Genomic DNA, 11,652 nt, shown 5'->3' with positions numbered 1-11,652 from the left:
GGATGGATAGATAGATAGATAGATAGAGGGGGTGTGCGGGGATAGATAGATAGATAGATAGATAGATAGATAGATAGATAGATAGATAGATAGATAGATAGATAGATAGATAGATAGATAGAGGGGGTGTGCGGGGATAGATAGATAGATAGATAGATAGATAGATAGATAGATAGATAGATAGAGGGTGTGTGTGGGGATAGCTAGGTGATGACCAGGGATAGGGGAAGGGCATGGAGCGATTGGGGGGGATAGATTGAAGGGTGTATGGGGGCATGCAACAGCCTATTCAAAGACTTCCCTCCCCACACACACACCCTCAAGCACCCTGCCTGCAGGAGTGGTGGCTCCCAGGGCTGGTTTCTCCAAACACAAAGGCTACGTCAATACTGGCATGATTTTTCCGAAAATGCTTTTAATGGCAAACTTTTCCGTTAAAAGCATTTTCGGAAAAGCATGTCTAGATTGGCAGGACGCTTTTCCGGAAAAGCACTTTTTGCGGAAAAGCGTCTGTGGCCAATCTAGACACGCTTTTCCGCAAAAAAGCCCCATCACCATTTTCGCCATTGGGACTTTTTTGCGGAAAACAGTACTATGCTGTCGACACTGGCCCTTTTGCACAAAAGTCTTTCGGAAAAAGACTTTTGCCCAAACGGGAGCAGCATAGTATTTCCGGAAAAGCACTGACAATCTTACATGAGATCGTCCGTGCTTTTGCGGAAATTCAAGCGGCCAGTGTAGACAGCTGGCAAGTTTTTCCGCAAAAGCAGATGATTTTGCAGAAAAACTTGCCAGTCTAGACACAGCCAAATAGTTGGTGACAGTCCCAGGGCTAGTGAGCAAGCTGCTGGGAAGAAGACAGGTGCCAGTAGCTGCTGCTCAGCCAGGTCATGGACTCTGCTGCTCTCAGCTGCTGCGCTGTATCTATCACCTGGGACAGAATCCTGTGTCTGGCTCAACGCAGCAGCTCCAGGGTCTCACCTCCCACTGGATCTCTCACTGCACCCCCCCTTCCCCCAGGGCAGAAGAGAACCAGGCCGCCTCGGTCCTTGTGAAAGGGCTGGGCCTGTCCTAGGCCTCCTCCAGCTCCAAGATGCAGCTGTCTCTGGGATGGGCATGAAAACGGCTGTCCATGCTGGGACCTCACATCAGGTGCTGGGAAGCGGCCCCACCCCTCTTGGGGAACATAAGAACAGCCGTACTGGGTCAGACCAAAGGTCCATCTAGCCCAGTATCCTGTCTGCTGACAGTGGCCAGCACCAGGTGCCCCAGGGAGGGCGGACTGAAGACAATGATCAAGCGATTTGTCTCCTGCCATCTCTCTCCAGCCTCTGACAAACAGAGGCCAAGGACACCATTTTATCCCCTGGCTAATAGCCTTTTATGGACCTAACCTCCAGGAAATTATCTAGCTTCTCTTTAAACACTGTTCTAGTCCTAGCCTTCACAGTCTCCTCTGGCAAGGAGTTCCACAGGTTGACAACACGCTGTGTGAAGAAGAACTTTCTTTTATTAGTTTTAAACCTGCTCCCCATTAATTTCATTTGGTGTCCTCTAGTTCTTCTATTATGGGAACTAATAAATAACTTTTCTTTATCCGCCCTCTCTACACCACTCATGATTTTATAGACCTCTATCATATTCCCCCTCAGTCTCCTCTTTTCTAAAATGAAAAGTCCCGGTCGCTTTAACCTCTCCTCATATGGGACCCGTTCGAAACCCCTAATCATTTTAGTTGCCCTTTTCTGAACCCTTTCCAAGGCCAAAATAGCTTTTTTGAGGTGAGGAGACCACATCTGTACACAGTCTTCAAGATGTGGGCGTACCATAGTTTTATACAGGGGCAGTAAGATATTCTGGGTCTTATTTTCTAGCCCCTCCCCATTACGCTTGGCTGGGAGACTGCAGCCACCTCTGGGGTGGAGTGCGGGGCTGGCTATCCACTGTGTATTAGGTGCAGAACAGCCGATGTACATGGAGTGGGTCGTCCCTCCCTCAGCTGCCCCGCCCTTCCCGCAGGGAGGGGCACGTGTTGGGGAGAAGAAGGCTCCCTGGACCTGGGGGCGGGGGGGCAGGGTCTGGTTCCTGAAAGTCTGGAGGGCGGGGCTGAGGGCTGTGGGAGGCGCCTATCCGTCCGAGAGCGAGGAGGGGGGCAGGGGCGGGTCTCTCCGTTGTCCCCGCCCTGGGAATAGCTGGTCCCTCCCGCAGGTTAAAATACCTGGAGCCAGGCTCCAGCGCCAGCAGCTCCGTCTGCCCGCCCCCGAGCCTCGCGACCGGGCCCGATCCTCTCTGACAGCTGCACGAGTTGACCCGTGACTGCCCCGACTCCTGCGGCTCGCGCCCCGCTCCCTCTTCGCCATGGGGGACCCTTTCCACCGCTCGCTGCTGCGCACCCCGCGTGGCCGGTTCCGTGTCTCGCTGCCCCCGAGGGGCGAGTTCCTCCTGGGGACCCCCGAGCCTCTGAGCCCGGCGGGTGCCGCTGGTGAGTCCGGGGCTTTTGGGGGCAGGACCCGGATCCCTTCACAGCGCCGTGGAGAGGGAGGAGATGTCTGGGATTCCTGGCTTCTGCGCTCACGTCCGGAGGGGCGAGCCCAGGTCTCCTGGGTCCCAGTCGTGACTCGGGCAGGGGCTTGTTGCAGCTGTGGCTGCTGAGGGTGCAGGAAGGGGAGGCAGGTCCAGGGACGCTGCAGCCTCCAGCACTAGGTTAGCTGCCAGCCTGAGGGAGGGTCAGGCCGGATAATGCCTCGGGCAGGGCAGCGCAGCCAGGGCAGGGGATTCCCGGGTCCCAGACACCCAGTGATGAACGAGGGGGCCCCATTGGCCTGGTGAGAGGGGCAGGTCCCTGAGAGCCCAGGATTGGGCCCCACCACCTAAGGGATTCCCCCAGTGATGTTAATTGTGGCTGCACGGAGGTCCAAGGGGCAGAGGCCAGCAGGCTGGGTCTAGCACCGGGCACTGCGGGCCTGCCTGACCCAACTGTGATTTATCTGCTAAGACCTAGCCAAAGATGGTCCCCCTGAATCAAATGTCAGGCTCAGGGGCTGGGCTGCTGTGTGCCCTGGGCAGGGACAGCCCCTTCCCCAGCCTTGTGTGTGGACACATGAGATGGCCCCCAGTTCCAGGCTGGCCCTGCAGAGCCCATGCCAGCAGGATGCAGGCATCCAGACCTGGCTGGCTCTGCGCAAACAGGCTCAGGTGTTTTGGTCAGATATGCAGCTCAGGCTGGGGTGATGACTGGGAGTGGTGGAGGTCAAATCAGTGGGACCACAGGCCCACGGGGAAAGACCCCCAAGCTGTGGGTTAATATTTGCCCTGTGTTAGAGCAGCTAAGTGGCCCCTCCCTGTGTGTGAGTTCCTCCCTGAAATTAACCTTTATCCAGGGCTGCCTGTCTGCACTTGACCTGGGCGGCTTGACTCGCAGGTCAGGCCAGGGTGGGACCCTGGTGGGCTCCCTGTGCTCCTAGCTGTTGTCTCACCCCCAAAGTAAGTCAGAACAAGCTAAAGTAAAACCAAAACCACCAAATTTAAAAAAACCAAACCATGTCCAGGGCAGAATGGCTGCAGGAGTACAAACAGCAGGGGCCCAGCAGCAGAGTGGCTAGTGCAGACGTGTGGGAAGGCACGAGCCTGAGCTTGACTCCACAGGGCCCTCATGTGTGTGGCCACGGGGACAAGTGGTGAAGGGCTGAATCTGCTTTAGGGCAGGTTTTAAGGAACCGTGTGCCAGAGCTCTGGGTCTGTCAGCTCTGGACTTGGTGGCTGGGGAGGCTGAGGAGTTCCTGCATTGGTGGACTCAGGCACAGGCTGGACAAAGCCCCATCAGAGACAGGCTGGGTTCCCTGGTCCTGCCTCCTTGGGCAGGGCTGAGCGAGATGAATGCCAAGGCCCTGAGCACAGCCTGCACCATCGAGAGGGTGTGAATGTGACCTTGGCTGTGCCTTGTCTTCCCCTGGAAGGTGGAGTGAGAGGGAGCAGCTAGAGGGCAAGGCTGCTCTTGCCATCACTGTGTCCACACAGATTTAATCAGGACGAGCAGCTGCACTGTAAATCAACACCTTGGCTTAATCGCTTGACTTGGCTACACTGGCGATTCAATTGTATTACGTCTCTGTACTGTGCAGCGCTGGCGCTATGTGGGGTCCATGACACAGGCACTACAGTGCACATGTTGACAGTGGGGAGTGGCTGCTGGGGGTGGACAAGCACCAGGCCTTCTGCTCTGCTGCAGAGAACTGGGCTACACACCATAACAACCAGGTGAGCAATAAATACAGCTCCCCAGGCCACAGCACCGAGATGCAGGCCTCGCGCTATCCACAGCTGTCTCCTAAGCAGTCCGCAGCATCCTGGAATCCACAGCCTGGAGAGAGGCCCACTGGCCCGAACCAGCCAGCCAGAGGTGCCTGAGCCAGTCAGCCGGAGAGGCCCGAGCCAACCAGCTGGAGAGTCGCAGCAGCCTGGTGGTCAGAGCAGTCCCCTGGGGTGCAGGAAAAGGAGGCTCTAACCTTTGCCTGCCTTAATGCCAGGCTGTCAGGGAGGTTGGGGGGCAGCTCCCTTGCCAAAGCTGAGCCCGAGGTACAAAGCAGCCTTGTGAGGAGTGAGACGTGAGTCCTGCTGGCTCTCACCCTGCCCCCTGGGCTAAGAGATGCTAGGGCAGGTGTTCTCAATCTTGGGTTGAACCAACCTGAGTTGGGTGACCAGGGCCGGCTTTAGGAAGTGCAGGGCCCAATTCGAACAATTTCAATGGGGCCCCACAGCAATATTGGTTGAGCAACCCCCCCCCCCAAATCCCCAGCTACCTCCCCTGCAAAGCCCAGGAGGTAGCCAACACCCAGCTACCTCCCCACCCAGGCCGACGCCCCCTCCCGCAGCGCGCCCGGCACACTTCCGGGCAGGGGCTGCAGGTCTGTATAATTTTTGGTGGTGCCCCATTAGCCACACCCCCGACCCCTGTTAATCACACCCCGGCCCCCATTAGCCACACCCTCTGACCCCCATTAACCATGCCCCCTAAATCCCATTAACCACGCCTCTGGAGGTAACACACTTGGGGCAAAATGGACACATGACCAGAAGTAAAAAGTGTCATGTCACCCCTCTGGAAGGATTTTTCCCACCCTCCTCCTACCAACAGGGATTAGTTTGGCCCCCACCAAACCTCCCTCATGCAACAATCCTCCAATTGCATGAACCTAATGTGTGTGACATTAACTTGGGGGCAGAGAGGCTGGGGAAAGTGTTTCCTCTAAGGCTATGTCTACACTCGCAGCTTCCTGCACAAGTATAGGCATTCTTGCGCAAGAACCCCCAGAGTATCCACGCTGCCCACCTGCTCTTGCGCAAGAGCATTTACAGTACGGTGTGGTAAGACAGGGCGTCCTGCGCAAGAGTTATGCTCTTTTCTAACAGGTGTAAGCTCTCTTGCGCAAGAGGGCAGTGTGGATGCTTGGCAGGGATTTCTTGCGCAAGAAACCCCTATGGATAAAATGGCCGTCGGAGCTTTCTTGGGCAAGAGAGCGTCCTCACTGCCATGGATGCTCTTGCGCAAAAGCACAGCTTGCACATGGCAGTGTGGACGTGTTCTTGTGCAAGAAGCTGCCAGCGAAGACATAGCCTAAGCGTTTCCTCCCATGAGCCGAATGAATTTTGTGTTGTGCACCAGCACTGAGTTCATGTGGCTTGTTTGGACGCGCCACTGTGGCACTGAATTTATTTATAAGTATTTTATAAACCTTTACCTTTTCCCTCTGCTGCCATGTCTCCTCCTCTTGCTCCATCAGCTCCCCTGGTGCCTGCTGCCCCCCCAACCCCTCACCCTCTGCTGTCCTGACTCCTGCTCTTCTCACTGCCCTCAGCCCTCCTGCGACCTGCCCCCCTCCACCAGCTCTTCTCTGCCCCGTCCTCCAGTAGCCCCACTCTGATCATGTGAGCTACCCCTCCTCATCCCCTCTTCTAACACCTCCCTCTACACACCTGCCCTGCCTCTCTCCTCTGGTGCTGGTCCCTGCCCTGCAGGTGTCTGCCCTTCTGCTTCACCCCCAGAATCCCCTGGCACCTGCACCTTCCCTTAGCCCTGCACCCTCCCCCTTCCCTCACTGCCCCTGCCCCCTTTTTCCCTGATGCCCACCCCCTCACCACTCTGCCCCCATTCCCCTCATGCCGCTCTGTGCCCTCACACGACGTCCTCCATTCCCACCTTTCTCATGCCCACCCCTTCTTTCAAGCCTTCTCCCAGCACCTTCCCCTCCCCTCTCTAGCCCCCAATGCCCTTACTCTCTCCTCTCCTAGCATCACACTGTCCCCCCTCCCACTGACACCTCCCTCCTGCCCTTTTCTTCATTGTCTGCACTTGGCCCCCTGGCATTTGTCTTTCCTCCACCCTGTCCCTTGGTACCGTCCCCTTTCTTCCCCCTCCGCACAAGCCCCTTCCTCTCACACCCCTTCCCCTATTTATCCCCTCCCCCTCCGCACAAGCCCCTGCCCCATTTTCCCCTCCGCACAAGCCCCTTCCTCCTCCCCCTCCTCCCTGTACCTTACCTTCTGCCTTCCACTTTGTGGGGCTGGAGTCTGCACTTGGGCCCCAGCAGTCCCCGGACTCCGAACCCGGAGCTAGGCTGTGCGGTGCAACGCCGCACCGAGCAGTTTTAAAGTCCTGGGCCGTGATGTCACATCACGCCCGGGCGTATCCCCGCTCACCTGGGAATGATACGCATCGTAGCAGCAGCCGGTAGTGCGTGCCAACAAGGGGGAGCCGGACTTAAAGCTGCACATGGCAGGGCCGGGCTGGGGCTGGAGGGAGAGGGGGGGAACGCTCTGAGGCCGGGGTGGGAGGACGCACGGGAGGGCCGGGGCCCACTCCAGGCAGGGCTGGGGGAGAGACCCAGCTCCACATATTGGTGGAGCAGGGCCCCTGGCTCTGCCGCCCATGCTTCCAGGTTCAGGGCGCGGGGCCCAATTCAGGGGAATCGGAGGAATTGGCCTAAGGCCGGCCCTGCCGGTGACCAGAGCCAGTCCCAGGCTGGCTGTGCACCAAGGAGCTCTGGGCCGAGAGGAACAGACTGAACAAGGCCCAGATGCCAGAGAGTGGGGCACGGCCCAGGGAAAGGAGACCTGGCTACTGTCTAAACCAGGGCAGCCCCCAGAGGAGAAAGTCCCCACCCTGTATCCCCTCATCTGGACAGACCAGTCTCGCCTGTATCCCATTCCTGTTCTTCCAGCCCCCGATCAGCCAGAGTCCTGAGGGCCCAGCCCCATGTCCTATCCATTCCCCACAGACAGAGGTTTTAAGCCTGTCAGAGATCATTACTACTAGTCAGGACTAGGGATGTTAAATACCGGTTAACTGAATAGTCACGTAACCTCATGAATTCTTATCGGTTAGTCCAGCGTTCCTCAAACTATGGGCTGCGGCCCGGTACCGGGCCACGGGAAAAAAATTCCGGGCCTCAGCGTGGCTGCCAGGGTGTTCCAGGCTCCCGGACTGCCCGTGCAGCGCCGGGTCCCCCCCAAGCCCTCAGCCGGGCTGGGCGGATGCAGCCGTATGTCTCAGGCTCCCGGCAGAGGCATAGTGAGGGTTACCAAGTGAGCTCTTATTGCTGGCTGCGGGGGAGGGGCAGTTGGATATGGGCCGCAGGGAAGTAGGGTTGGGGCAGTGGAGCTGCTGGGGGGAAATAGGGAGGGGAACCGGCCGGCGGAAGCAGGGCTGGCGGGAGGGGGCAGGAGCAGGAGCAGTGGGGCTGGCCAGGAGAGATTGGGGGGGAGGTGGGAACCGGCTGGCGGTGGCAGTGAGGCTGGCTGGGGGAGATCGCGGGGCGGGGGGAACCAGCTGGCAGTGAGGCTGTCTGGGGAACCGGCCAGTGGAAGCAGGGCTGGCCAGGGCGGGGGGAGGGCGGGGGGGGGCAGTGGAGCTGGCCAGGGGAGATCGGGAGAGACTCGGCCAGTGGGGAGCGGGACAGTTCAGGGCGCACACAGACCCTGAATAGAAATGTAAAAGCAGTGCCTTTTAAATATCCCCATTGCTGACAGTGAGGTTTACAGGCACTACAGTGTGTCAGAATGGAGAGAGCCTGGGGCGTTCACCATCTGGAATGAGAATATGGATAAAAAGTTCCAAAGATGGTGTCGGCTTTCTGAAAATAAATGAGCCCCTTTCAATACACGACGTGGGGGTGCAGGGTTTTATTGGATCACAGTCCATTTTTCCAATCCATATTCCCTTAACTTGCTGGTAAGAATATTGTTGGTGGCCGTATCAAAAGCTTTGCTAAAGCTGGCCCTGGGGCTTTGGGAGGACCAAAAACAAAGTATTTGCATATTAATCACTAGCTTACTGAATATGCAAATATGCAAATGAATGTTACTGGTCCTCCGAAAGCTCGTGAATGGATTTACTGGTCCCCGTGTCAAAAAGTTTGGGAACCCCTGGGTTAGTCGACTGTTCTATAGACCCTGGGGGCAGGGCCAGCAGCCAGTGCGCCTCACCCCCAAGGAGCCCCGCTGTATCAGGGGCAGTAGCGTGGGCTGCCAGGCAGGAGCTGGTCTGTGAGGGCAGCCAGTTTAAAAAACAGCTCCCTTCCCATCCCAGCTGCCTGTCACCCTGTGCTGTTGACTCTGAGAGACAGGCAGCAGCGCAGGGTGGCAGCAGCTCTTGTCTAGGGAGAGTCTGAGCTCCCAGACCCGGTGCGAGTTAGCCCGGTGTCTGCCAGCCCAGCTCCTAATGCACTTTAAATACAGAGCCACAGCAGGGGTAGGTCCCAGACCTGGCGTGAGCCAGGACTGAACTGGGCTGCTGGCCAGCCTGCTAAAACATTTACTGGCAAGGGGGTGGGGAGAAATGCATGTAGTCTATAGCATTAACCTATAAACTTTTGCTTATCGGTTAATCGACCACACTATTACATCCCTAGTCAGGACACCCTCCTGCACAGCCCTGGTTCAAGCCCCTTGCCCAGAGCATCCCACTTTCAGATCAGAACATCTGGGGGGGTCAAGAGCAGGTCTGTTAACTCAAGGCTGGCCCATCTCTCAAAACAGACCCCATGCTGGGAAACCCTGTTCCACTGGTGAGTACCTCCTCTGAAAAAGTTTCCATATTTTAGTCTGAGTTTGGCTGCACCCAGGGCAGCAACTCCTCCTGCCCGTGTCTCCTACCAGGGAGCCAAGCTGCTGCTAGCGCTTCGGGCTTGGAGTCGCAGCTTAGCCTCTTGGGGTATAAACACAGCCAGCTGTGTGGGGGCATGGCCGGTGTGACATGGCCACATCACTGTGTGTTGGGGGAAGCTATCCCTACCACTTTGGGGGTACCATGGCAGATTGCACTCACACCCACAGCCCTAGATGGGTAGAACCACGTCACCCTGGGGTGTGACACCCCACCTGAGCAACATTACACCCAGTGCTGTGATGAGAGGCATTAACTGTGCTCCCAGCTTGTGGTGCAGCTGGGCCCATGCAGTGTTTTCAGGGGAGACCTGCCTGTAGATAGCTGCTCAGTGAAAAGCAGGCGCCAGCCTTTGGCTCGCTTTCACAAGCCCTTCCCTTTATCAGTGGCCTTTTGAAGGGTGGACACTGCTATCAGGTTCTCCACTGCATAGTGCCCCTGCCCGCCTGCCAGGTACTCCTGTCTACAGCTCGGCTTCCTTGCCATTTGCCTCTGCCCCCCGTTTGCATGTACCATGTTGGCAGGCAGCCAGGTACTAGCTGAAGCCAGGTGTGGGCTCAGAAGCCTGCCAGAGAAACTGCTAAGGAGGGTAATTATTGCATCAGCAGGAAGAAGTCATTTGTAGAAGTAGTGAAGGGATTGTGTGGCTAAATAGTCATCACATGACTAGCCATAGCCCAAAGTGGGAGCTCACATTCAATTGGCACCTGGCTCCAGCTGCCCACCCCACATGTTCCCAGAGGGGGGCGGCCCCTAGCTGCTGGGCCGGTCTGACCAGCCTGGCACCAGCTGTGCGCTGTACTGGCCATGCATTTTTCTTTCTCCCTGGCCTGGGACCCCCATGCCCCATTCCCTGACTTCTCTCCTGTTTCCGGCACCGAGTTCTGATGCCTGTGGGTTTGGCTCTGGCCCCCGGGGTTCCCGCAGCAGGGCTGGTATTGGCATGTGCATCCAGGCATTGCAAATTCTCCCGGGGGAGGCTGAGACTGGGCCGGGGCAATGGGGGTTAATTGCCTAGCTGCAGATTTTACAACACTCCGGTACTGTAGCTGGTCCTCAGGGGAACCCAGCAGCCTGGGATGGGCTGCAATTTATTACCTCAGGAGGCAGCAGCTGAAATGTGCAGAGGCTCAAGGACCCGTCTGAAAACCAAATCAGCCGGCAGTGTGGGGGGTAGGAGGATAGCTGTAAAACAGGTTCCTGAGGAGGGTGACTCCCCTGCTCTAATATTAGGGGCTTGGGCCAATATGGGACTGTCTCCCCAGATGAATTGGTATGCCTGCGCTCTGGCCAGGGAGGAGCTCTGTGGAGCAGGAGGCTTGCTGGGAGCTAGTGCAACCCCATGGCCCTGGTGCTCTAGGCACGGCACTATCAGAACAGAACCCACCCCCCACTGCTAAGTGGAGAATTTCAGTGCAAGGCCCCAGAGCAGGTAGAGCACAAAGAGCTACTCTCCTGGGGCCCTGGCTTTTGTGACAAGGGGTCATATCTGGGGGGGGGGGAAATTGAGCTTTCAGCTGATGTTGTAGCAGGCCAGGGTCTTCCCTGGGTTTGGCTCTGTTAACAGGCAGCATTTTGGTTCTATTTGTATGTTATCAGCAAGTGGTTCCATCTAGAACCCAGGTGTCCTGACTCCCAGCCCCCTGTTCTAAGCCACCAGCCCCCACTCCTTCCCGGAGCTGGGCAGGGAGCCCAAGGACCCTGTTCAATAGGCAGGCCTGCTGAGAGTGAAGACAGCTGGCTGAGGTGGGGATGCCGGGGCCTGAGGCCCAGAGCAGCTGTGCGCCACAGTTTGTATGTGCCCCAGGCATCAGACTCCAGAGTATGTTGGGATGCATCAGCAAGTGGCATAACTGGTTGGGCTGGTCAGAGCTGCCTGGGGGCTGAGCTGGTGACAGCTCTAAGCCACCCCCCTCGCCCCCATGGCTCCCAGCTCTTCCCTGGCCTCTGGGCTCTTTGTGCTAGTGCTGGCTCCCAGCCCCCACTCCAGGCATGTAATTGAATAGTGGTGTAACCATATGAAATCCCTGTACCCGGGAGAGCCCAGGCATCCTGCGCTAACTCCTCTCCTGCTCCCTTGCAGGCCAAAGCTTCTGCATCCCGGTTGGCGAGATGGTCGGGGTGCAGCTGGGTGGGTCCAGCTTGTCCCCCCCAGGGGAGGGAAACCAGTTCACAGGTGAGCCAGCTGAGGGGCAGGGACATCTCTGCCCCAGGACCCTCTGGGGAAAGGGCTGGGGCTGTGGGGGTGTGAACCAGGTCCCGAAGCATCTGAGATGACAGCAAGGACAAGGTGATGGTGCAGCAGCTCCAAACAATAGAGGGACTTGCGGGGCTGGAGTGGGATGAGGGGGGATGCTCCAGGCAGGTGGAGTATGATAGGGGGCAGGTCTGGGCAGTGGTGCTGGAGTGGAATGGGCTTGGAGGGCAGGGGAGCTGGAGCAGGAAGGGCTTGGGGGGCAGGTCTGGGCAGGGGGCTGGAGTGGGATGGTGAG

At 57.6% G+C, this 11,652-nt stretch overlaps 1 protein-coding gene across 8 annotated transcripts in view; it reads left to right on the top strand.

Annotated features, from left to right (window-relative positions):
• Window positions 1-2,153: 2,153 nt before the first annotated feature.
• LOC102445981 (ceramide kinase-like) overlaps window positions 2,154-11,652 on the top strand; it is a 24,135-nt gene continuing 14,636 nt past the window's right edge. For 3 of the 8 annotated variants that reach the window (XM_075916570.1, XM_075916574.1, XM_075916569.1), the window contains exons 1-2: window positions 2,155-2,482; window positions 11,244-11,336. In XM_075916570.1, coding sequence (XP_075772685.1) covers window positions 2,359-2,482; window positions 11,244-11,336 — 217 coding nt within the window. In that variant the 5' untranslated portion in view covers window positions 2,155-2,358. Of the gene's footprint in view, window positions 2,483-11,243; window positions 11,337-11,652 lie in introns of all 8 variants that reach the window. The other 5 variants (XM_075916573.1, XM_075916577.1, XM_075916575.1 and 2 more) reach the window with 5 other exon arrangements.

The sequence above is a fragment of the Pelodiscus sinensis genome, unplaced genomic scaffold (genome assembly GCF_049634645.1).
Source record: "Pelodiscus sinensis isolate JC-2024 unplaced genomic scaffold, ASM4963464v1 ctg145, whole genome shotgun sequence".
Taxonomy (NCBI): domain Eukaryota; kingdom Metazoa; phylum Chordata; order Testudines; family Trionychidae; genus Pelodiscus; species Pelodiscus sinensis.
The sequence above is the reverse complement of the archived record's forward strand: the minus strand, read 5'-3'. Positions and strand labels throughout refer to the sequence as shown.